We start from the raw sequence: 27,152 nt of genomic DNA on the forward strand, positions 1-27,152 counted from the left end.
ATTTCAATAGTGGAATGATGGACTTGTGACTTCATGAAAGACTACCTAGAAAGAAAATCAGGAGAGGATTTGGGGACGGGGAGAGAAAATCTCAGAGCCTAGGAAACTATATAATACATTTTAATACAATCAAAAACAAACCAACCAAAAAAAAAACCAAAAAAGACCAGCAGGTAAACCTGATTCTGCACCTATGTATGTAGCCAACTATTGAACAAAAGTAGTTTTTTAAAGTTAGATTTCCATTGATCTTCTACAGATCTTTCTCTTGTCACTATTATATGACAGTATACTATCTACACTGCATTTGCATCTATTACAGGAGATGATTTAAAGCACAGACGGCATAAAGTTTCATTGTAAATATTGGGCCATCTTATTTTTGTGTACACATTTAGTTTTATTATAACAAAGCAATTTGTACACTTTTAACATTTAAAACTGAGAATCATCTTTTCCAATTCAACAAGAGGAAATTTTTTAAATAATCAGGAACAAAATTCCAGTAAAGAATGTCAATCCCAATTAAGGTGCTACAGATTCTCCCAATTCCATTGAGTGGCAGGGCTCAAGTTGAGTATCTTGGCTTTTTTTTTTTAATGTCATCTTAGACTGCAAGGATGTCTATTCAACATCATAGTTGCATATGCCAGACAAGAAGCCATACAAACATCTCAAACCCCCATTTGATGATCTTCTAGAACCCCATTTTCTTTATTTTTTCTCTTTTTTTTTCAACAAGTGAAAGTTGACAGATGCATGTTGGTAAATGCTAAGCGTCCGTACGCATGTAGAGACAAAGTATATTCTCTGAGCCCAATGTATAGGGAATATACACAATATACACAGAAAGGAGGGAAAAAGCTAAAATTCCATACACAACTGCACAGGGGCCTAGCAGCCACCAGCTCCCACCTGATCCAGGGGAGCAGGAGGCTCGTTTTTTTCCCCACAGAACACCAGTGGTGTTGATTCCAGTTTGTTGAGACAAGAAGGGGTGAAAACAAATTTGGAACAGAAAGGGGTAGGAGGTTCTTTCCCCATTGTAGTCTGCTTAAGGTATTTCCCCACAATAAGGTGAGAATTGTGATGTAGAGCAGAGACCTCAAAATCAGGGAGCACAACAGGGGGAAAAAAACCTGAAAAGACAACAATTTGCTCCCAGGGACTGGAGAAAATTAAAAGAAAAAAAATACTGGAATCCATCAGTATTTTTCTACTAGTCATCTTCTCCTTCATCCTCTTCCCCTTCTTCATTAATGTCTTCCAATCCTCTTCTTGCTCCTCCTCTTTCTTTTCTTCCTTTTTCTTCTCTTCGTCCCCATCTCCCTTCTCGTTTCTCTTCCCCTTCCTCATAATCTGTATCTGGAACCAAGTAATACTACAATGGGCTCAGTCAAATGTCATCTTAATGACCTCTCCCAGCTCCTCAGCACTGGCGTCTGAGTGGTGGGTGAACCAGGTGAAAAAATGCTCAGGCTTCTCCTGCTGCTGATTCCTGTTGGCTTTGTTCTGTTTGACCTGACCATTTTGTCAGGTCCTTTCAGGATTTGCATTTGATCTCAGTGGGCTTTGAGGATGGATTCCCCACACTCATTCACATGAAATTTTTTCAAGACAACTTTATTTTTGGAGCAAGGGTTTTCATCAAAATAAAAATATATTCTGGAACCTGATTTAATGTCTTCAAACTGTCACTTGGACTTAGAGCAGACACTTGCATATAGTTGATAAATGTTGTTACCTAAAAATTTGGGATTTGGAAGATCAATTCTGACCCCTTCTAAAAAATGGTTGGCAGAGTTTATTATATTTCTGTCCTACTTTCAAAATTTCCTTGCTGGCTTGTTCATTAAATCTGCCTATTTCATTCTGTACTTCATTGATATGTTTAATTGCTTCTTCTTGTTCTTTTTCTCCCTTGGACAGACCCTGAGAGACCCTTGTGCCTGCCTGCCTAGGGTCTGGAGCCTAGAGCCTGTTGGCTTCTTCTTTTGAGGCAGGAGAGAAATTGAGCATTTGGGGGCCATAGTTTCAAGAAACATCACAGCATCACTAATGGGGAAGGAAGCAGCTGACACTCTATTAGATCATTTTATGTAAGTCTTAAGCAGTTTTGGTATCTGTAGAAGGTTATGGAACCAATTCCTGTGAAAACTGAGGAATTCCTATTAATTGTAATTGCTCAAATCTAACCTCAAACCCACCACGGCTTACCTATAGCAAACTGAATGAAGGCTAAAAGAACCACAATATGCAAATTCTCTTTTAAAAAGAGTATTCAGATAGCCACCTCAAAGAGGAAAACAAATACAAGATGCTCTGGCATCAAAAGCTAGAGCAAACATTAAGCACAGCCCAAATCCTAACCATATTAACATAAATTCTCATACCAAATGCCTATTTCCCATGATATCTTTTAACAAATAGCACATGCCTGACTTTCAAAGACATTATTTGCATGATGACTTCAGCTAATAATGCATTATGTATTTCAAAATTTCAGAGTAGGTTTTTAATATTCTCACCACCCAACAATGAAAAAGGGAGAAGGTGATTGAAATACTAATAATTTTTACTCATTCTGAAACGTGTACATAGGTAAAAAAAAAACCACATCTGCCCCAGAAATACAAACAATTAACAAACAGTTTTGTTAACTGTTGTAAAGGATGGTCATTTAAAATAATAATTATAACAACATGACTACAATTGGGTGAAATAAGGGATAACAATGTAAAGAAACAGGGTAAAAGAACTGGCAATTATCCACTGAGCTTTATGTACCACACAGAAAGCAATGTGCCATCTCCAAGCACTGTATATTTTGCTAAATACTGAAGCCTGAACTTTAAAAATATATGTACTTTGCTTCTAATACTACTATTTTCATTGAAAGTATAACTGGTCTAAAAAAAGAAGTTAAAGTGGAATCACATATGATGCTCAAAACCATAGAATGCAAGAAGTGAAGCTGATGTTAACCAGAGACAATAATTATCCACAGAGCAGACATTTTAAATGTAAATGTTCTATATACATTAAGTAAAAGAGATGATCACAGCAGATAATTTTAAAAACCCGAACATTATATTTGCTATAAGAAACTAACCCTAAACACAATAATGCAGGTAGCTTAAAATTTAAAAAGTGAGCCTGGCACAATGGCTCATTGGCTAAATCCTCACCTTGAACATGCCAGGATCCCATATGCATGCCAGTTCATGTCCCGCTGCTCCACTTCCCATCCAGCTGCCACCTGTGGCCTGGGGAAGCAGTTGAAGATGGTTCAAAGCCTATGGACCCTGCACCTGCGTGGGAAACCTGGTAGAGGCTCCTGGCTCCTGGTTTCTGATTGGCTCAGCTCCAACCATTGCAGCCATTTGGGAGTGAACCAGTGGATAGAAGATCTTTCTCTGTATCTCTTTCTCTCTGTAAATATGCCTTTCCAGTAAAAAAATTTAAAAAGTCGGGAGGAAGGAGCCAGCCCAGTGGTTCACAGCCTTATCTTTGTCCTGCAGTGCCGGCATCCTATATACATTCTTATATAGGTATCAATCCAGCTCCCTACTTATGATCTGGGGAAGCAGCAGAGGATGGCCCAAGTCCTTGGGCCCTTGTACTTATGTGGGAGTTCTGGAAGAAGCTTCTCTGAAAGATATATATGTATTTGACTTCAGAGTTACAGAGGAGGATAAACAAGGAAAAGGAGAGAGAAAAACAAACAGACAAATCTTCCATCTGCTGCTTTACTTTGCAAATGGCTACTATAGCCAGTCTGAAGTCAGGAACCAATCTGGGCTAGTCTGAAGGCAGGAACCAGTAATACCAAAGAGTCTCCTATGTGGGTGACAGAGGTCCAAGAACTTGGGCCATCTTTTAATGCTTCCCCAGGGGCATTAGCAGGGAGATGATTGGATGTGACGTATTGAAATAGTGCTTGTATGGAACATGGTGTTTGCAGGCAGCAACCTAACCAACTGTATCTCAACACTGGACCCCATCTCTGGCTCTGGAATCAAGCTTTTTGATAATACAGACCCATGGAAGCCATGATGATGGCTCCTCACCTTGGTCAGTCCAGTCCAGTCCTGGCCATTGTAGATTCATGGGAAATGAACTCCTTCAAGGGAGTTTTTTTCTCTTTCTGTCTTTCAAAAACAAATAAATGAGAGGTTAGCTTTGTGGTGCAGTGTATTAAGCCACCATTAGTGATGCTAGCATTCCATATTGGAATGCCAACTTGAGGTTCTGCCTATACGCCTAAGAGGACAGTGGGACATATGGTGCTTGGACTTCTGCCAGCCATGTGGTAGAGCAGGATGGAGTTCCTGGTTCTTCGCTTCAGCCTGGCTTCTGCCTGACCTGGTTGCTGTGGCTAACTGGGGAGTGAACTAGCTGATAGGAGACATGTCTTTCCCTCTCCCTCCCTCTCTTACTCTGCCTTTCAAATAAACAAATAAATCTCTTTAAAGTATATTTAAAAAGTAAATCAATGATAGAGAAAACATATCAGGCTAATTAAGCAAGAGTAGAATAACCAAAATAATTTCAAATAAAGCAAAATTTAGCCAAGGAAGTCTATCAAGATAGACAATGATAGAGATGTTAATTCCTTGCATGTTGTATAGACCTAATAACACTACAATATATGAGTTAAAATGGAAGAGACTAAAATGAAACAAAATATAAATTCACTGTTACAGATAGACTTCAGCACCCCTTGAGCAAACTACAGAAATTCACTCAGCTTTTAATGCCACAAATAAGACTCACATGTAAAACTACAAGAATGGTTCATCCATTGGCAAATTTCCTATCAGTTAATAGAACTACAATAAAATGCCTGTCAGTTTGTGACTTCAAATTTCTTAATATTTATATAGTGCTATATAACAATCAAAATAACTTTACTATAAAAAGCATCCATTCTTACAAGATTTAGCTATTGTGAGAGAACACTACAGATGATCAGGTTTGTTCAATATTAATACACCTCTACAAAGAGACGTTAACAAAACTTTTTCAGAAAATCCAGTCAATGGCATGGCGAATCCCAATACAAATATGTAACCCAAAGTAAAGACCACATGAAATCACAATATTTCTATTGACCTTCCCATTCTGAATTCCAGCTACAGAAATCCCTATTGGAATTCAAGCGTACGAGACGTCCCAATGTCTGTTATTCTACACACGTAACACAAATAAGTGTCTTATATAAACATAACCTGATACTAATAGAAAATCCAGAAAACCTCTCATTTCCTGAACTCTTCAGAATAAATCACTTTGTTCATCAAGGGAGGACCTAAGTTCCTGGCACTCATTAGATTTCTAGAAACAGGAATGATCACTCAACATAAACTGTGTGCCAAATGCATTTATACAACCTAGAAGCAAGGCTTTCCCTTTTTCTCAACTATCATCATCTCTGTGTTCAAGCTCAAAGCTTGTTCCTTGAACCTCACTGCATTCCTTGCTGGCAAGGCTCCAGGATAAAGGATGAAAATGTATAGAGTTGTCAATTTTTTTCCAAATCTTGATCATCCAGAGAAAATAAGTGTATCTAACAGAATAGATTTCAGGCCCTTTGGCAACATGTAAACATTACTTATGCCTTCTCTTCATGCTTCTGCAAAAAGAAATATTACTTCAGCTCTATTCCTAAATAATGACAACCAATTAAGAAGAGATTTCAATTATTTTGTTTCATTTTCTTTGTATTTGATTTCAGAATTTGTTAATGTAACATTCTCTGAATAGGTAGTAACAGACCTTGTCATTAATGAGCTATCTATTAGCCAATGTCAGTCCCTAAAATGACTTGTATCACCTTGAACTATTGTAAAAATTGTTTGCCTTGGAGAGTCATCCATAAGAACAAATAGCTATTAAACACTTACCAAGAATGAGCCACTTAGCAGTCCATAGAAGTCATGTCCCTGATATCCAAAAATCAGCAATACCAAATATTTTTTGAAATTATTGACTAAGCATATAGAGAATAATTTATGTTCCAGCTTCAACGGCCCAGCGGTAGAAACTATTTGGCTTACAGATGTCTGCTTCCCATTGTTTTCAAGCTGTTATATCGACAGCAAAGCACATGTCTGTTTGAGTTGCTCTTTGGTTCATTGCTGAAGCACCGCAAAGGCTGCTGCAAGGGTCTTCAGCAGTCCATGACCTTCTCACCTTGACTCCACAGATGCATTAGCTAACAAGTAGGATGGGTCACTGGCAATTTTTCCCAAGCAATGGAAATCTAAGCTCTACTTTCTCATATCCAAACACAAATTAGCATATAAGCCAGAAGCATCAAGCAATAGAGTTATTAGTGAGCAGGGGGGCCAACAAAGCTTAAATGGGGAAAAGTAAATTTTAGGATGGATCAGTTCAGTTTTAGATATATCTTTGGTAGAAAAAGTGTGGTCACAGGCAATTTAATATATTGTGTTTTTTAAAAAGTATTTATAAATCTATTTGAAAGCCAGAGATCATCTGTTGGTACAATCCCCGAAGACCTACAACAGCCAGGGCTACAACAGGCTAAGGCCAGAAGTCTACAATTTATTCTGGGTCCCATCATATAGATGCTAGTGACCCAAGGACTTAGGCCACCATCTGTTGCTTTCCATGGTGTGCATTAGCAGGTAACGTGATTTGAAGTAGAGCTGGAACTCATAACCTGGAATTCTAATGCGGGCATCCCAGAAGATAACTTAACTTCTGTACCAAATATCTGTCCTTTGTTGTGTTATTGTTTCTTGTATGCATCAGCTTGACCTAGCTGAAATAGTCCTGAACCAGCCTTACTCTTTTGATGACCTGAGTTTCCACTCCTAAGCAGAGAAACATGAGTAGCTTTTTAACAGCTCAGACCACTGGACAAAAGCGGGTGTGGTGCAAGTGCTGCTGCATATCCAGAGCTCCTCCTGTTCAGACAGAACCATCTAAAATGGGATCCTGGAGGGAAGTGGCCAAGGCTTAAATAAAGATGGTGAAGAACATATTTCTAGAACATCCTAGAAGAAGTCATTTGTTTGTCATATGTACTTGCCAACTAATAACTGCCCCAAATTAAAATCGGTATAGTAGAGAGAACCTAGCACTTGGAGAAGAAAGCAACTCACATGGCCATTCTATCATACACTGACAATTAAATACCTTGGGAGAAGGAGGCACTGCCATTTAAAACTCCAAAAACTAGCCAGCTTTCTCACAGTGCAACAGCGATGACATTTTCCTAATAATTTCTCCAGCTGCAATATGGTTATTGCTGACAGAGTTGTCAAAGACAAAGAAAAATAAGTACCATAAGAGTGTCTGTGTGTACATATGTGTGTGTGTGTGTGTGAAATAAAAAGCAGTTTAATAGGTCAGTGCTATGCATCCAGAAATATATACCTCATGCCTTGAGACTTTCTATTCCACTTACAGGTTTGCAGTAAGCTTAGCAGCAATGGTTGATGTAATAGTCAGGAGCCTCTTGGAACTGTGACGTACATGAATCAAGCGCACAGACTCCACAGCTGTGGCTGTCTGGGTGATATGGATGAATGATGTGTCTCTCCGGCTTGGTTTCTTTCCCAGCTGCGTAAAGCAAAGGCCTCCGGGGTGCACAAATGGATCAAAATGAGCTGATGACTACAAGAGTTCAGAACAGTGTATAGCATGCAATACTGTGTAGACATAAGCATTGGGGGTAGCGGGTATTCCCAGGTTCCAGCACATAATAGTTCCTGGGTATCAATGGGACTGATTGAGGTTTCCCCAACATTCAGCCAAGTTCAAATTTAACCTCTAAAGATTTGGAAAGATCCTTAAACTTTATTTTGTTTAATATATAGATTATAAATAACCAAAATAAAACACTTTGGGTGAGCTATCTGTACTCCCTAAAATGAAGCTCACCAGCAAGATTTTGGTTGAGGTAAAAACAGGAGAAAGAGGAAAATTAAAGAGAGAATAAGGGGTAGGTATGTGGGTTGGCAGTTAATAGTCACGAAGCCCATATTAGAGCACCTGGATTCACTTCCTGGCTCCAGCAACAGATTGTAGCTTCCTGTGAGTACCAGCCCTGGGAGGCACTGGTAACAACTGAAGAGAATGGGTTCCAACTGCTCCCATGGGAGATTGGATTGAATTCCTGTTTGAGCTATGCCTTGTGGAATCAACTGTGATTTGGCACTTGCTGCTCTCTCTCTCTCTCTCCCTCCATCCCTACTGTCTCTTAAAAGTAAAAGAAAAATAAGCTTTTATCCATAAAATTTCTATGCTATCATTAAATGTCTTTACATCTATAACATGATCGCAATTATCTGTAGGAAATCCCCTATAACCAAAACAAAAATCAAGACGCAGGCAGTCAATACTCTAGGGTTGTCAATCTATGTTACTCTTAAGCAGCTTAAAAGATCTTTCAGGCATCTGAACCCTTTCAGTCCATTTCTCAGAATAGTGGTCCAGCCTTCTTACCCTTCTTTCCTTTCAAAACACATTCCCAAGTAAGAAAATCTTGCATCATTGAGCTTCTGTTCCTATGAAGTAGTTGTTAAAAAGCAAAGTAAATGCTATATAAACATACATAGCAGAAATACGAAAGATGTAGAAAAGGACTCTCTTCTTCATAGAGAAGTAACCTTTGCTTCATGTGATTTTTTGGCATACTCTCAGGGGGCTGTCTTCCTGTGTGTAACACAGCAGTCTTTGCATTATACTGGAGAAAAAATAGAAAATGTCCAAAAAGGTAATCGTTACTGCGGAAGATTTGAAGCCACCTTTACTGACCTCATGTTTGTTTCATGCCAGATGTGAGAAACGTGCAGGTTTCCTGACCTTGTTATCTCTGCAAAGTTTGCCTTTGATGGGTCAAACATCTCAGAAATGCCAAGAACACTCCATAAAATCCTATGTTCTGTGAAGAGGACAGTGTCAATTACACGCCTTGTTCAATATCTTTTTTTAAAGATTGATTTAGGAACTGCTCTTGTGGTGTAACAGATTCGGCTACCACTAGCAAAACTGGCATCTGATAGATGTGTTTCTGCCCTGGCCGCTCTGTCTTCAATCCAGCTTCTTTCTAATGGCCTTAAAAAGGCACTGAAAAAAATGGTGCAAATGTTTGGGTTCCTGCCACCCATGTGGGAAATTCTGACAAAGCTACTGGCTCCTTGTTTCAGCCTGATCCAGCCTTCTGGAAGAAAAGAGCAGAAGGAAGGCTTCTCTGGCTATCCCTCTCTCTCTCTTTCAGCTTCTTTTTCTTTCAAATGAATGAGTGAATGAGTGAATAAATAACTAAATTTTCTCTCCTCCCCCAAAAAAGTTTGATTTATTTTATTTGAAAGGCAAAGTGGCAAAGAAAGAGGCCAGAAATCTTTCACTTGGTTCACTTTCCAAATGCCTACAGCAACCAGGGCTGGGTCAGGCTGGAGACAGGAGCCAAGAACTTCGTCTGGGTCTCCCATGTGATGGCAGAAATGCATGTGGGCTGTCTTCCTCACCATATGACCAGGAAGCCATACCAGGAGCATAGTACTCTGACTGGCACTGTGAGATGGGTGTGAGTGTCCCAGTGACAGCTTCGCTTATTGAACCACACACTCAGCCCAGGGCTTCATTTGTCCCAGAATCTGACACTTGCAAACGACACTTGTACAAACATATGGGCATTATTTGGCAGGTTATTGAAAAAAGGTGAAGTGAACCCAGTATGAAAGGTTGATGGCGTGATGACGGTTTCCCTGTTTCTCAACTCTACAAGACACAGACCCTCCCTTGAAGAACATGATGACTGAACATGTCATGCACGGGTTATTGTGTCAACATAATTATTCATTTCCTGGTGTAATCAATAGATCACATGGCAATACTTTTTAGGTTTTTTTAAATATGTATTTATTGCTATTGGAAAGTCATATATATAGAGAGAGAAAGAGAGACAGAGAGGAAAATCCTTTGTCTGCTGATTCACTCCACAAGGGGTTGGACAGAGCCTATCTGAAGCCAAGAGTCTGGGTTTTCTTCTGGTCTCCCATGTGGCTACAGGAGCCCAGACTTGGCCCATCTCTTACTGCTTTTCTAGACATATTAGCAGGGAAATGTATTGGAATTGGAGCAGCTGGGACTTAAACCAGTACCCACATGGGAACCCGGCACTGTGGGTGGAGGCATAATTTACTACACCACAGAACTGGTCCCTGAAAGTTTTTGTTTGTTTGTTTGTTTGTTTAACTCAAAGTGTAGGGCCATGAGAGGTAGCCTAGTAGGTAAAAGTCCTCGCCTGTGCCAGAATTCCGTATGGGTGCCAGTTCATGTCCTGTCCACCCTGCTTCCCATCCAGCTCCCTGCTTATGGCCTGGGAAGGCAGTTGAGAACAGCCCAAAGCCTTGGAACCCTGCACACATGTGGGAGACCAGGAAGAAGCACCTGAATCTTGGCTCCTGGCTCAGCTTCAGCCATTGCAGCCATGTGGGGAATAAACCAGCAGATGAAAAAAATCTTTCTCCCTGTTCCTCCTTGTCTCTGTAAATCTGCCTTTCCAATAAAAAATGAACCTTTTAAAAATAAACAAAATCGAATAGAAAACTTCTTCTTTCTTAAAAGAGTAACTTGCAAACATTGTCACCAACAATTCACACATTTTTCCCTATCTTTTGCAGGTGTTTGGAGCTCTACTTTTTTATTTTTTTAATTTTAATGGGTTTAATGGGCTAGCTCATTGTGGGTTTAAAGGGCTAGCTCATTGTGGTTTAATGTTCTGATAGCTAATGATGTTGAATGCCTTCTCAGTGTTTATTTTCCATTTGTGTGTGATTCTTTTAGTGAAATTGCTTCTTATGTGCTTTTACCCATTTTTAGCTGGACTTAATAGTTTTTCCCTAGATTTCAATATATATTTTAAATTTTATTAAAATACATGTTATGCAAAATTTGCCATTTTAACCAGTAGATGTACAATCAGTAGGATTAAGTACAGTCACAATGTTGTACAACCATCAATCAACACTCTATTTCTATAACTTTTTATCCTTCCAAACAAAAGCTGTACTCATCAGTTAATTTTCATTTTTCTCCCTTCTCTAATCCCCTGCTGATCTCTATTCACTTTGTCTCTCCTTGAGTTCTTTTCTAGATACTTTATACAGGCAGAACCATGTCCTAATGTTTTCAAAACCACAGCGTGATCAGAACTTCACTGTTGTAGCATGGATTAGAATATCATTAGGCACTAGTGAAATAAAAATAAAAATTACAATGCAACGATTTATCATCCACTAGATTGTTATTCCAAACAAAAACACCAAACGGTGTAGAGAAGTGGTCAGGTTCAGCACATAACCCAGCAGTTCTACTCCTCAGTATACACCTGAAGAAACTAAAAACAGGACCTCAAATAGATTCTTGTATAGCAATGTTTAAACTGTATTTATCACACTAGTCAAAAAGTGAGAAGTACCTAAGGATTTCAGTAAGTGAATGGATAAACAAAATACAATGAACTATAACAAAGATATAAAAAGAAATACTGCTTTAGTTTTTAAAAAATATATATGTATATACTAGACATATCAGATATATGGTTGGCAATTTTTTCTCACAATATTAGTCTTTTCAACTTCCTTTTTAAAAAAAGATTTATTTTATTTTCATTGGAAAGAAAGATACACAGAGAGGAGGAGAGACAGAGAGGAAGATCTTCCATCCGATGATTCACTCCCCAAGTGGCCACAATGGCTGCAGCTGTGCCAATCAGCTCCAGTACTTCAAACTAAACAACAGAAAAAAAATATTTTTTTAGTTCATGCTAATGGTGTGTGAATGTGTGTGTCTATGTGTGTGTGTTACAGAGAGGGAGAGAGGAGAGACAGAAGGTGAGAGAAAAGTTGTAAAAAGACTAAGATTGTGCAGCCGCTGAGCACAGCAGTTAGGATTCTGCTTTGGATACCTACATGCCAAATTGGAGAAGCAGCAATCTTGCCCCAGCTCCACCTCGGGTCCAGTATTATTAATGATGGTTCAAGTACTTTGTTCTTTGTATGCAGGACCTGTATTGAGTTCCTGGCTCCTGGCTCCTGGCTCTGCCTGGTCGAGCTTTGGCCAAAGTAGGCAGTAAACGGAAAATTTTTCTGTCATTTAATTTTTTATTTACATGCATATTAAATTTACTTCTAATTAAAATGTTTTAATAAATATAGCAAGACTTCATAAGTCTTCATACATCTTTTAAATGTGTGATTCTTAAATTCATTGTGTGTAAAAATACTATGTAGATTGAAAAGTTTATTGAAGTGTTATGCTACACACAGATGTTTCTTTTTAATTTTTTCTTTTCTTTTTCTTTAATTTTTGCTCCAATATATATGGCAGAATATGCAGTATTTGTCTTTCTGGGTTCAGCATATTTCATTCAACATGATGTCCTCCAGTTGAAACCATTTTGCTGCAAATGGTAGAATGTCACTGTTAATTATAAATGAGTAGTAGTCCATTGTATATACCAGTATTGCTCAGCTTTTGTAAAACTTTATGACTTCAACAAACAACTTGTTAAGAATGTTATAATATTGGGGAGACTCGCAAGATGGCCGACTTAGGAGGAAGACTGTGAAGGAGCTCACAGACAGAGAGGGCTAGAACGTGACAAAAGCATAACTGGAGCAGCATAGAGCTACAGAGAGAAGAACGTGAAGTTCCCTGGACAGTGTGGAGCCAAAAAAATCCACACAACCCGGAAGAGCAACCAGGGAAAAACAAAACAAAGGGCACGGAAGACGGCTTTCCGCTCCTGACCTGCTGAGTCACCTTTGACTGCAGCCGCTGAGAGCCGCAGTCGACCCGCAGACTTCAGGACCCACAGACCCTATGGCCGTGAGGACCAGCAGTGATCAGGACCCGCTGACACCTGCCCACACTAGTCGCCAGGACCCGCCAGGACCTGCACCCGCTGCAGACATCAGGACCTGAAGTCATCAGGACCCGCTGGCATCCGCCCACCCTAGTCGCCAAGCCCCGCCAGGACCTGCACCCGCCTGCACCCGCCACAGTCTCCAGGTCCCATCAGGACCCGCCAGGACCTACACCGGACGCAGTCGCCAGGAGACGCACCCGCGGCGAGGGTTCCCACCAGAGGAAGAGGCAGACTGCAAGAACCTGAGGTTTGAGTGAGTTGGGTGGGGACAGTGGTGAGTTGGAGGCTCCGGGAGTTGGCCCCCCAGGGGCATGCACTGAGCCTGAACACCCTTGGTGCTTATCTCCCCGCCCCTCCCCCCCCCCGAGACTCCAGCGTCTAGGGACACAGGGCCAATGCCTTGAAACTGCCAAAACTGTGTCTGGGAGGTGACGCACAGCGGTCCTGTGCGCTGAGGAGAAAGGCAAAAGGCACACTGAATACTCCCCCGTGCCTTTGCGGTCTGGCACTCAGCTGGGCGGTGCTATCCCACAGGAAACCGAGCACGCCTCTGGGCTGGGCAGTCCCGTGCTAGCGCTGGGGTGGTCGGTCCCCTGCAAGCACTGGGGTGGGCGGGCCTGCGCAGGAGGCACTTCCAGAGAGCACCTGGAACACCCCACGCCCTATAGTCCGGTGCTTGGGAGACACACCAGGAGGGCATTGCGGACCCACGTGCAGGAGGCGTTCCCAGAGAGCACCTGGAACCTCCACGCCCTGCAGTCCCTGGCACTGGGGACACACCGAGAAAGCACCTAGAATCCTCCGAGCCCTGTGATCCTGTGCACAGGGGGCGCGCACAGAGAGTGCCTTCACTCCCCCACACCCTGTGGTAGCATACCTGTAGGGGACGAGCTGAGAGTGCGCTTTGAATCCGCTGGGCCCTGGAAGTGGCGCCCTGAAGTCCAGTGTTCTGGAGACGCACCAAAAGTGCCTTGAAAATTCCCACACCCTGCTACTCCACGCCTGCAGACTCCGATCTCTACAGGATAGTGCTTGGAGACCCCTCAGCACATTGGTGCCTAGGTCTCTCAAAAAAGAAACACTAACACAATGGGAAGAAATACCAGAAAAGGTAATGATCCAGATGAGAGAGCCAACACCCCACCAATAAAGGATCAAAAGCCAATGTCTATTTCGGAGATGCGAGATGAAGACATAGAAGATCTACCAGACAAGGAATTCAAAAAAATAATGTTAAAATATGTCAGAGACAATGAGAAGAATTGGGAGGACTTCAAGGAATTCAAGAACCACATAGTCACAGAAATACAACAAATGAAAAGTAAAATCCTTGACTTAGAGCACAAAATTGAGAGCCTAAACAACAGAACAAATACAGCAGAAGAGAGGATCTCTGAAACGGAAGACACACAAAACGAACATACCCAGTTCATTAAACAGCTGGAGACAAGTCTGAACAAAGCCAATAAGACCATACAAGAAATGAAAGACAACCTCAGAAAATCGAATATTAGGATTATTGGCCTTCCTGAAGGAGCGGAAAAAGTCAGGAATGCAAATGGTGCTCGACGAAATTATACAGGAAAACTTTCAAAACACTTGGAACATAAATCCAGCCCAAATCCAGGACGGTCAAAGGACTCCCAGCAGATATGACCCAAAGCGATCTTCACCCAGACATATGGTGCTCAAGTTCCACTCCAACGAAGACAAAGAAAGAATCCTGAGACAAGTACAAAGCAGAGAAAAGATCACATACCGGGGAAAACCAATCAGGATCACTGCTGACTTCTCTGAAGAGACCTTACAAGCAAAAAGAGAATGGACAAAGATCTTCCAAATCCTGAATCAGAACAACTGTCAACCAAGAATATTGTACCCAGCAAAGATCTCATTTGTATTTGAGAACGAAATCAGATACTTTTATAGCAAAGAGAAATTAGAAGAATATGCCAGCACAAAATCAGCTCTACAAAATCTCCTTAGAAATGCCCTAAATCCAGAAAAAAAGGAGGTGAATCATAAGCAAAGATGGCAAACAGGAAGGTCTCCCCACTAAAGTCCACACAAGGAAGGGCAATTACACAGATATCAACACCCACAAAAACAAGTATGGCAGGGCAAAATCACAACCTCTCAATTTTAACTCTTAACACAAATGGCCTGAACTCACCAATCAAAAGGCATAGATTAACAGAATGGATTATCAAACAGCACCCAACTATCTGTTGCCTACAAGAGACACATCTAACCAGAAGAGATTCTAAGAAGCTGAAAATGAAAGGCTGGAAACAGATATTTCATGCCAATGGACGAGAAAAAAAGGCTGGGGTAGCTGTCTTAATTTCAGATGATGTGCACTTCAATCTGACACACATCAAAAAGGACAGGGAAGAACATTATATATTGGTGAAGGGACTGATCCATCAGGAAGTAATTACCATTGTGAACATATATGCACCAAATTCAAACGCACCTAGCTACGTGAAGCAATTACTTACGGACTTAAGGGGAGACATAGATATGCACACAATAATAGTGGGTGATCTTAACATCCCACTAACAACAATAGACAGATCAACAAAACAAAAACTCAACAAAGAAACAACAGAGCTCATACAAACAATAGAACAACTGGACATGATAGATATTTATAGAATTTTTTATCCTAAGGCCACAGATTATACATTTTTTTCAGCAGTGCATGGCACCTTCTCCAGGATTGACCACATGATAGGACACAAAGCAAACCTAAATAACTTCAAAAAGATAGGAATCATACCATGTACCCTCTCAGACCACCACGGAATGAAATTGGAAATCAGCAATTCAAAATGCCCCAGGAAATACAGAAACTCTTGGAGGCTGAACAATATGCTATTAAACGAACAATGGATCAGAGAAGAAATTAAAGATGAGATCAAAAAATTTATGGAAACCAATGAAAACTCTGAAACAACATTCCAAAACTTGTGGGACACGGCCAAAGCAGTGCTACGGGGTAAATTCATCGCAATTGGAGCCCATGTCAAGGCCCAAGAGAGGCGCTAAATACAGGAACTAAACACACACCTCCAGGAATTGGAAAAACAACAGTAGAAGAGCCCCACACACAATAGGAAACAAGAAATCATCAAAACAAGGGAGGAAATTAATCAGATAAAAATAAAAAAAAACGATACGCAAAATCAATGAATCAAAAAGCTGTTTTTTTGAAAAGATAAACAAGATAGACACCCCGCTGGCCCGACTGACAAAGAAAAAACAAGAGAAGGCAAGAATTAACAGCATCAAAGATGAAAAAGGCAACATAACAACAGACACCGCATCCATTAAGGACATAATCAGAAATTACTACAAAGCACTATACTCCAACAAATCAGAAGATCACCAAGAAATGGAAAAGTTCTTAGACTTCTACCACCTGCCAAAACTTAGCCCAGAGGCAACAAACGACCTGAACAAACCCATAACTGAAGTAGAGATTGAATCAGTGATTAAAGACTTCTCAACAAAGAAAAGCCCAGGCCCAGACGGCTTCACTACAGAATTCTACAAAACATTCCAAACAGAACTGACTCCAATCCTCTACAAACTCTTCAAAACAATAGAAAAAGAAGCAACCCTTCCAAACTCATTCTATGAAGCCAACATTACCTTAATCCCAAAACCAGACAGAGAACTAACAGAGAAGGAAAACTACAGACCTATCTCTTTGATGAACATTGATGCTAAGATTCTCAACAAAATCCTAGCCAACAGAATTCAAAAACACATCAGACAGATCATTCATCCAGATCAAGTAGGATTCATCCCTGGAATGCAGGGATGGTTCAACATTTGGAAATCCATAAATGTGATGCACCACATGCAAAAACTGAAAAACAAGAATCACATGATAGTATCAATAGATGCAGAAAAAGCTTTCGACAAAATCCAACACCACTTCCTACTAAAAACCCTAACCAAGGCAGGCATAGATGGAAAAATCCACAACATAATTAAAGCCATATATGAAAAGCCCAACGCCAGCATCATACTGAATGGAGAAAAGCTGGAACCCTTCCCACTGGATCTGGAACAAGACAAGGATGTCCACTTTCTCCACTACTATTCAACATAGTCCTAGAGGTACTCGCTGAGGCCATAAGACAAGAAAAAGAAATCAAAGGAATCCAAATGGGAATCAAAGAAATCAAGCTCTCACTATATGCAGATGATATGATTCTTTATGTAGAAGAGCCAAGAGACTCAATACAGAGACTGCTAGAACTTGTACAAGAATTTGGTAGAGTGGCAGGGTACAAAATTAATGAACAAAAATCAACAGCCATAGTGTATGCGAACAGCCCCAAGATGGAAAAAGATTTAACCAGCAAGATACCATTCAAAATAACGGAGAAAATTATGAAATATCTGGGAATAAATCTAACCAAAAATGTAGGAGACTTATTTGAAGAAAACTACAAACTACTTAAAAAAGAAATTGAACAAGAGCTCAAAAGATGGAGTAACATCCCATGCTCCTGGATAGGTAAAATCAATATCATTAAAATGTCTATACTGCCAAAAGCAATATATACATTCAACGCAATCCCAATCAAATTGCCAAAAACATTCTTCATGGAAGTGGAAACAATGATCCAAAGGTTCATCTGGAAACACAAAAAAACCACGGATAGCTAGAACCATCCTGAAGAACAGAAGTTAGCAGGGGGAATCACAGTTCCGGACCTCTGGACATACTATAGGGCAGTGGTTATCAAAACAGCCTGGTACTGGCACAAAGACAGAGAGGAAGATCAATGGAGCAGATTAGAAACACCAGAAGGGGACCCAAACAGGTATAGCCAAATAATCTTTGACAAAAAGACAAACGACAATCCAGGCAAATGGGAAGGTCTGTTCAATAAATGCTGTTGGGACAACTGGTTAATAGCCTGTAGAAACAAAAAGATAGATCAACATCTCTCACCATACACTAAGATCAGATCTAAACGGATAACAGAACTAAACCTACATCCAGAAACCTTCAAACTTTTGGAAGAAAATGTTGGAAACACACTGCAACACTTAGGGGTAGGCCCTCACTTCCTAAAAAAGACTCCAAATGCAGTAGAAATCGAGACCCAAATAAACAATTGGGACCTCATCAAACTAAGAAGCTTCTGTACAGCTAGAGAAACAATCAACAAAGTAAAAAGGCAACCCACAGAATGGGAGAAGATCTTCGCACACGACATAGGTGATAGAGGGCTAATCTCCAGAATATATAAAGAGCTACAAAACAACCAAAATGTCAAAACAAACAAGCTGCTCAAGAAATGGGCACGGGAAATGGGCAAACACTTCACAAAGGAACAAACCCAAATGGCAAATAAACATATGAAAAAATGCTCAAGCTCCCTGGCAATAAGGGAAATCCAAATTAAAACATCAATGAGGTACCACCTAACACCAGTAAGACTGGCCCACATGAATAAAAGCACCAACAACACTTGTTGGCGAGGTTGCGGGGAAAAGGGAACCCTACTCCACTGCTGGTGGGGCTGCAGGCTGGTACAGCCTCTATGGCAATCAGTATGGAGAATATTCAAACAACTCAAAATCAACATACCGTATGATCCAGCAATAGCACTCCTAGGAATATATCCAGAACAATTGTTTTATGAGAAACCAACATGCACTCCTATGTTCATAGCAGCACAATCAGTAATTGCAAAAACATGGAAGCAGCCAATATGCCCATCAGCAGACGATTGGATAAGAAAGCTATGGTTCATCTACTCCATGGAATACTACTCAGCTATTAAAAAAAACAAAATGCAGTTCTTTGTGGCCAAATGGGCCAAACTGGAAACCATAATGCTAAGGGAAATGAGTCAGTCCCAAAAGGTTAAATACCACATGTTTGCCTTAATTTAAGATGATATGATGTTATGTATAACATGTTATGTTATGAATGTTATATGTTGTGTATAAATTAAAATTGAAATGTCAATGAGGTGGTCACAGAAGGTGGCTAGGAACTCGCATTTACTTTCAACATGTTGGTTACTCATTACTATGTCAATTAATTCCATAATGATGTAAATTTTTGCTGATGGTTTGTTGGAGCTTTCAATTGACTGGGATGATACTCTGCTGGCTCTGTCTTCAGACCAGAGAGGGTATACCTAAGAAGCCGTTGAACTTGACTGGACAATAAGATGCTGGACTCTATGTTTGGTATATGCTTGCAATCGGGGAATCTCAACTGAACTTGAGCTGTGGTTATGCAACAAGGTGGAGGAATCCACCATGGTGGGAGGGTTTGGGGAGGGGTGGGGAGAACCCAAGTACCTATGAAACTGGGTCACATAATACAATGTAATTAATGAATTAAAAATAATAAATAATAAAAAAAGAAAAAAAGAATGTTATAATAGTAGTAGTAATCTGTGATTACTTTATAATTTACTGTACATCAATGAAATCATCTTTTCATTCAGTTACTGTTTATAGTCACTACCTGTATTCTGATTAAACTAAGAGCTTTATTCTTATGAAAAAGTATTACAACGAATGTTTCAACTGTTCAATAAATTGTTAACATTGAAACCACAATGAAAATAGTAAACCAAAGGAGGCTACTTATCCAATGTAATGACATCATTTGTGTATATACACGAAATATCTTACATATGTGTCACTGTTTGTGGGTTTTTCTGATGCCACTCAGAAAATTCCATCAAGCCTACGCATGTAGAAGTGCTTATATTACAAACAGAAAATATTCCGAAGTACATTTGCGGGGCAACCTAGTGGCATATCAGGTTAATTCTCCACCTGAAGTGCTGGCATTCCATATGGGCACCAGTTTGAGTGCACCACTTCTGCTCCAGCTCCTTGCTTGCAGTCTGGGAAAGCAGCAGAGGAAGGCCCAAGTGTTTGGGCTCATGCACTAGAATTGGAGACCCCGAGGAAACTCCTGGCTCCTGGCTTCAAATCCACTCAGCTCCAGCTGTTGGCCCATTTGGGGAAAAACCAGAAGATGGAAGATCTACCTCTCTCTGAGTCTTCAAATCTTTCTTTTAAATAAAAATAAACATATCTTTGTTCTTTACTTTTATTTTTTAAACCTTTTTTTAAAAATTGGCTTCTGTGAGACAGTTTTGTAAGTATATGGATGCATTCCTCCCGCTCAATTTTGTTACTGTATCACCTTTTTAAAAAGAAAAAAATGAAGTTTCTGATTCTATTTAAAGTATCATGAGAGTGTAAAGCAGCTGCTTACAAACAATACCACCTCTTCATTTTCAGTTGCTTTATTGGTATTATGTTCATCAGTTCCCTCAAAATATGCACTACTCATATAGGAATTAATTAAATACGAAACACATTGGTAGAACTCTCCTCGGGCCTGGCGGCGTGGCCTAGCGGCTAAAGTCCTTACCTTGAAAGCCCCGGGATCCCATATGGGCGCCGGTTCTAATCCCGGCAGCTCCACTTCCCATCCAGCTCCCTGCTTGTGGCCTGGGAAAGCAGTTGAGGACGGCCCAAAGCTTTGGGACCCTGCACCCGCGTGGGACACCCGGAAGAGGTTCCAGGTTCCTGGTTCCCAGCATCGGATTGGTGCGCACCGGCCCGTTGCGGCTCACTTGGGGAGTGTAACATCGGATGGAAGCTCTTCCTCTCTGTCTCTCCTCCTCTCTGTATATCTGGCTTTCCAATAATAATAAAATCTTTAAAAAAAAAAAAAAAGAACTCTCCTCTTTAGTGCCAAGTTGTTAGTGCAGGCTTTAATTAGACAATGCTGTTCTGCCCACTTAAAAACAGTGAATCCTATACACATAAGTCAATACTATTCCCTGTAAGATTTATTCTTAGCTTTACATTGGGGAATCCTAACCTTTTATCTAATAAGCTGGATCTTTGATGTGTTATCCTTTACAGCTGCAGCTGATTCCGTAACTGAGTTCCCTACCTCTGGTTCTACCTTTTTTTTTCTAACTAGAATTATTTTGTTTTACTTGTGATGTTGTTTACATAGTTGACAGGGTGGGGAGGGTCAAAGTCAGGAGGAAGGTGAGTGGCACCAATGCTTCCAGTTTCCCCTTTCTTCCTTTTCTCTAGTAGTGGGAAGGACGCAGGGTGAGGAAAGAGGAGGGGGCTACTCCCAGCCGCCAACCACTTCGGTTCCCCAGAGATGGGAGACGTCCACTTGGTGTCATCTTAGAAACCTTGATATGGAGAACACTGTTCCGAGGATTACTTGAGTGGTTTTGAAAGTTCCAAGAGGCCAATGGCCTCTCTGCTCCAAGGTTGAGAAACTTCTGTCAAGGTCCATTGGCTGGCAGAGTCCACCCTAGTGCGTCCACTCACCCAGACACCAGTGACATGATGACACTCAGATATTTTTTCCCTGATTACCATTAACAATCTTCAAATTTTACACTTGCTGCCACAGCTTGGCCATGAGAACTGTTCAACTTGCTCTGCTCCCCATCTTCTTAAAGATGGCATTTGACATTTTCTTGCAGACCCAAATAATCTGGCTGTCAAGTCCTCCCTATGCACCTGCACACGCCATTCACTGCATAGGCATCAGTGATCAGAGGCCTATTCCCAGTACATGCATTCCAAGGTCATATCACAAATCCTATGATTCTCCCTGTGGCTAGAATTTTGAGTCCAGTGGTCCAGTTGGAGAGTTCCCTAACGAACGTCACTTGGGTGACCACAGACCTGACTCTTGTGCGTGCCAACTAGTACAGGGTCCAGTTCACTTTGTCATCTGCATCAGACTATGCATACCCTGGTGATAGTAGTTGCCTAGTCAGTTCTCTTCCCAGCCCCAAGTGCACTTTTCAGCGAATGCTGCAGCAAAGCCCAGCCAGTCAGTACTTACTCTGATCCTTGCTTGCAGAAGCCTGGCCTACCCTGGCCTTCCCTCAAACCCAGTTCACATGCAGACCTATGACTGTTACAGTATTAACCAGCTTGGTCTGCCACAGCTCTCACACTCACTAGTGGGAACAGTGGTCCAGAAGGGGAACCCCTACAGTTGCTCCCACCAGATTTGCTCCCAAACTTGGGTTTTGCATGTGACACCAAGTGCTACAGCCCAATTTGGCATGCCTGCTTCATCGTGAAATTTGCCAGCCTGGAACCACCTGGCCTCCCCTAGCCCCAATTCATGCTAGGAAGTGCTACAGCCTAGCCCAGTCTGGCCAGCCCCCAGTCCTGACCCTAATGTGAACTGGTAGGTGTTGCAGTCCAACTGGGCCTGGCCTGTAGTCTGTCATGACTGGCCAAGCCTGGCCCAGCCTGGCCTGCCCCCATACCTAATCCACATGTATGTCAAGAAGTACTATAGTCCTGGACTTCCCCAATTTCGGTTCTCATGCTATCCAGCCAGGACTGCGTCTTAATAGCAAAGTTTCCCAGCCTCCTTTATCACACCAGTTCCCAGTCATGGATTTCATGCACAATGGTGGGTGTTTGGATAAGCCTGACTTGGCCCACCTCCAATCTCGACATTCACCAGCAGGTCCTGCAGCCTTGCCAGACCAGTCCACATGCATTCCGGCTTCACTGTTAGGTGCTACAACCAAGCCCTACCTGACCCACCAACAGACCAGGTTCTTGTGCAGATCAGTGGGCGCCGCGACCTAGCTCAACTTATTCCACACTCACTCCGGCTCTCACAAGCACTAATAGGCACCAGAACCTAGCCCAGTCTGGCACACCCCCAAGACCCAGTCCACACACATGCAAAAGGATGTTATAGCCATGTTCAGTCCATTCTAACTCCATTTCCAGCTCTTGATAACCTAGCCCAGCATGGCCCACACCTCATCCTGGCTCCTGCCGGTGCCAATATTCTATAGTTTGGCCTCATCTTGACTGGTCTGAACCCCAAGCCAGCCCACACACCTGCTGACAAATGGAGCAGCCTTAGCTCATTTGGCTCACACCCAGCCCTGACTCTTACACTCATCATTGGAAGCTACAGCCCAGTAGGGAGGTTAGCCAAGTTCTCCTACCAATCCTACTCCCAGATCTAGATCTCATGTGTGCCAGAGGAAGCTGGAACCCTACCCAACATAATCTACTCCTTAGTCTCAGCCTTTGAGTATGTTGGTAGATATTGTGACATGGCCTGTCCTACATCCAGTTCTTGGGTATTCCTGTTCGTGCCACAGCCTGAACCAACCTGGCCTGTTGCCAACTCGTTTCTATAAGTGTCAATAATTTCCATGATCATGCCTAGCTTGGCCTGTCAGCAACCCCAGCCCTTGAGCAAACCAGTGGGTATTGCAATCCCACAAGGATGAGCCCATGAATTTTCCACAGAATCTGCCCCAGATCTGATTATGTGTTTCTCCTATTCATGTCTCTCTTTCCACCAAATTCTGGAAATAGCTTTTTGTTCCTCTAGTTCTGCTGTTTCAGAAGGTCTTATGGTTGGAACCATACAGATTGCAGACCTTTTAGAACAGTTTATTTCACTTAGCAGTATGTTTCTGAGATAGTTCCGCATATTTTCTAGGCCTTAAAACTTCATGCCCAATAATATTCCCTCATCGGAATATACCAGGTCATTTTCCCATTCACATTATGAAGGACATTTCAACAGCTTCCAAATGTTGGCCAATATAATAACTGAAACTGAACACCAACATGTGGATTTTGCTATAGGTGTAAACTTTTGATTCCTTTAGATATATATCAGAAAGGATGAATTCTGAATCATTTGACATAAAAAGTACATTGAATAGCATAAGAAACCACCGATTGCTTTCCAAAGTGGATGGTACATTTTGTATTTACCAGCAATGGGGAGAAGGGAGGTGTTTTTCTTGTTCTACATCATTGTGTGCGCTTGACTTCAAGTATTTGAATTTTACTTATTCTAGTCAGAAAACAGTATTCTATATGTCTACTTCTTAGCACTTATAAATCTCCCTTCATTATTGTCAACCATAAATTCAATCATGTCATTCCTTGATTTTCAGATGTAGTAGCTTTCATTTTCCACATTTTAAAAGTGTTACTTTCCAACTACATATACCAGATCTGAGCACACCACCACAACATCACAGCAGAACCATGGAATCAGATACAGTGAGTACAACAGACCATTCTTGTCTGTACATTCTTGGTACTTTATAAGCCCTTGTCCTATCATTTTGTGCAATTTCAGGAAGCATTAAGTAACAGTTAAGGTTTTAAGGCAGGCTTTCCATGAATGGTATGTGCAAATTCTCTTTAAAGTTAAAATTATTCTATTTCTATAAAAATCTTTTGTTAAAAATCCCTATAAACACTTTTCTTTTTGGCAATATTGCAAGCCCAATGTGCAGAAAATTCCCTCTTGGAACAAAATACTTGAAAGACTTTGTAAAATATTTAAACACATTTTTAAAAATATGACAGAATGAGGAAAACCACAAGAGGAAGAAATAAGGACCCCAGGGGGGAAGGCTGCCCTTGGGAGCGTGTGGGAGCCCTGCCGGTTGTTGCTTGGCAGGATCTGGGCTCCTGAGGGTATCACCCATGGACGGGGCAGGACCACAAACAGCACTAGTGCCTCAGCGGGATGGTGGTACTGTCCAGACCCCACATAAAGGCTGGGCCCTAGAAAGAGGGAAATCTCAGATGGAGCACTCAGGAAACACATTCTGTAAAAAGAGATTCCCTGGCAAGCTTTGGCAGTGGGAGTAAGGAATTGCAAAATATGCTCTCCTGCTTGAAGAAATGATAACCACAAGCCTGAAATCACAAGCACATGTAACGTGGCTAGAATGCACACCATTTAAATGGTCCAGGTCCCAGGGCTCAATAGTTGTTTACTGATGAGAAAATAAACAATTGTCACATTTTCAACATGCATATTCCTTCAAGACATGGTGGTGGGTGAAACAAGCTAGACACAAAATATGAGATTCTAGAATAGGCCACATTAATCCATAGTGACAGAAACTTGTAATCAGCTGTCATGGGCCAAGGTAGGGACATTGATTACAAGATCCAGAAAAGGATTATCTGAAGTGATGAAAATGCTCTTCACCATGCATGTAATGATGGTTATACAGGTATGTGAAGGTCTTAGAACTCATTGAATGGGTATATTATGCTCAGTGAAAATTATGCCTTAATAATAAGTATTTGTGGAAGAAGTTGCCATCACAAAATTCAAACCAACCAGCATTGAATTGAATCGGTAGCATAACTTTAGAATTTCAGCTAATATGAGTTTGGTAGTAGATGTGACAACTATCAATGCTAGTTGGTTTAAACAATTAAAATTTAATCAATACAAATAGAGAAGCCAGGCAGAAGCAGAAAGAGCTGTCCTTAGAAGAGACCACATTAAATGCAAGAAACATAAAAAGTTTCAGCAAACAAAAACTCAGGCTACCAATGATGTAACAATAAATTGTTCCCACAAATACTGGTATTTTCAGAAAAATCAAACCAATGGATGCCATTGAAACACTGGTGTGATTATCAAAATGTGTGGGATATTGGCAAAATAAGTACAATGTCCAATAATACATAGAACTATTGAAATCACAATCACCACAGATTCATTCGTATCAGACCACTGAAGGCTCAACAGAGCTAATGTCCCTACTGAACAATGAAGGAGCGAGTCCCTCAAACACATTACATGCAGGTACACTAGACTCATGAACAACACTCTGGAGCATGTGTATGGTCCATGAAATTTTAAAATAAGCAGATGGAGAACTGGTGGCCCCAGCACTCCAGCCAGGTTTATCACACCTCACAGACATTAGCGTCCACTTGCAGGCTTTGAAAAAATAGTTTGTAGGATGTGTTAATTTTGTTTGCAACAAATCAAACTGTTCTGGGCATGAGAAATCATTTTCCAAACCTAGGAGATCAGTGAAAATTTGCTCTTTCTCTTTTCATGAACTTAAAATGAATTGCAAAATATGTTGATCATAAAGTCATCTTGAGATTTCATCTGATGTATTTGTCATATTGCATATGCAATTTTAAAGAAAGCTACTAAAGTTAATTGGATTCTTATGAATCATACATAAGCACTTGTGATTAATATATTTAAAATGAACCATCATAAATTCAACAGACATATTTCCATATTGACCTTTACTTAAAAGCTTTATAAGTAAGCAAATGCATTTTACATTTGATATTTCCTTTTATCTATACTCTGGTATTTAGTTGCTATAATAAAGAATTTTTAAGTGGTTACTTTACAGCTAGGATATCAATCCTAAACAAAATATTGGAAGATGAAATAGACTGAAAACTTATATCTTGGAACAAATGAGACAAATAAAAAGCTATTTAATGGAAAAAATTTTAAATCTTTCTAGAACATAAATTGTCTGGCTTTATTTAAACCTAGAAATACTGCACAGGAATGTTGTAACTTCCAAACAATATGCACAACTCATTAGATCAAGAGTGTCTGGTAAGTCAATTGTTAATTGATTTCTAAATTCTAAAATGTTATTATTAATGACTAAATTTCTGCAGCTTTGTCAATGCTGTATATTTCATACATGGGTTCCATTAAGACAGTCACATGTGCCTGAACCCAAAACTGCTGTCGGTTGTCTCTGGTTGAGCAGTGAGAATGCCACTAATCAAATGACTGCCAGAAAGCTACACTAGGCCACACATTCCTTGCACAGTGCTCATGCACCAAAACAGTGCTGGTACTCACAGCTGGAGAAGATCAGTGGGCAGGAGTGCTCATCCATGGGGAAGTTGTGCAGCTGCAGCTGGCACTCAGCATTTATGGTGAGCCTGTGGAAAAAGCCAAGAGTCGCCCTCAACGTCAGCAACAACACAGTAAAGGCCCCAGGCAAGGACACGGGGCAGTTAAGGCACCACTGTGCCGGCACAATCAGCAGCTCACTCAATGCAGGGTACGACACATGCAATTCAATCTTGGCAACTGCATCACTCACTCAAGCAGACCCTTTTCTTGCATTGCTATTATTAATTTTCCTTTGCTTTTGACTATTACCATTAGCAAAGAGAATTCCAGTAATATTCTGAACTGTGTTTAGAAATATAACTGTGTCCAGTAGTTAAGTGAAATACTTGACATTATTAGTCATTATCAAGCCATCTGATTGAATGAAATCCTTCCCTCTTTAAATTTGCATTTGTTTTTATTCGAAAAGAGAGAAGCACAAAGAGTGATTGTACATTGATTCATTCCTCAACTGCTTACGGCAGCTGGAGACCTTCA

At 40.8% G+C, this 27,152-nt stretch overlaps 1 protein-coding gene and 1 pseudogene across 1 annotated transcript in view; both read right to left on the reverse strand.

Moving 5' to 3' along the window:
* Nucleotides 1-1,219: 1,219 nt before the first annotated feature.
* On the reverse strand, nucleotides 1,220-23,159 carry LOC105942465 (protein SET-like; annotated as a pseudogene).
* A 3,417-nt stretch (nucleotides 23,160-26,576) lies between these two features.
* The window catches only part of LOC131480595 (gamma-aminobutyric acid receptor subunit gamma-3-like), a 321,730-nt gene continuing 321,154 nt past the window's right edge, over nucleotides 26,577-27,152 (reverse strand). The window contains exon 5 of the mRNA XM_058666519.1: nucleotides 26,577-26,701. Within this exon, the coding sequence (XP_058522502.1) occupies nucleotides 26,590-26,701 (112 nt within the window). The 3' untranslated portion in view covers nucleotides 26,577-26,589. The remainder of the gene's footprint in view (nucleotides 26,702-27,152) is intronic.

This window comes from Ochotona princeps, chromosome 6 (genome assembly GCF_030435755.1).
Source record: "Ochotona princeps isolate mOchPri1 chromosome 6, mOchPri1.hap1, whole genome shotgun sequence".
NCBI classification, from domain to species: domain Eukaryota; kingdom Metazoa; phylum Chordata; class Mammalia; order Lagomorpha; family Ochotonidae; genus Ochotona; species Ochotona princeps.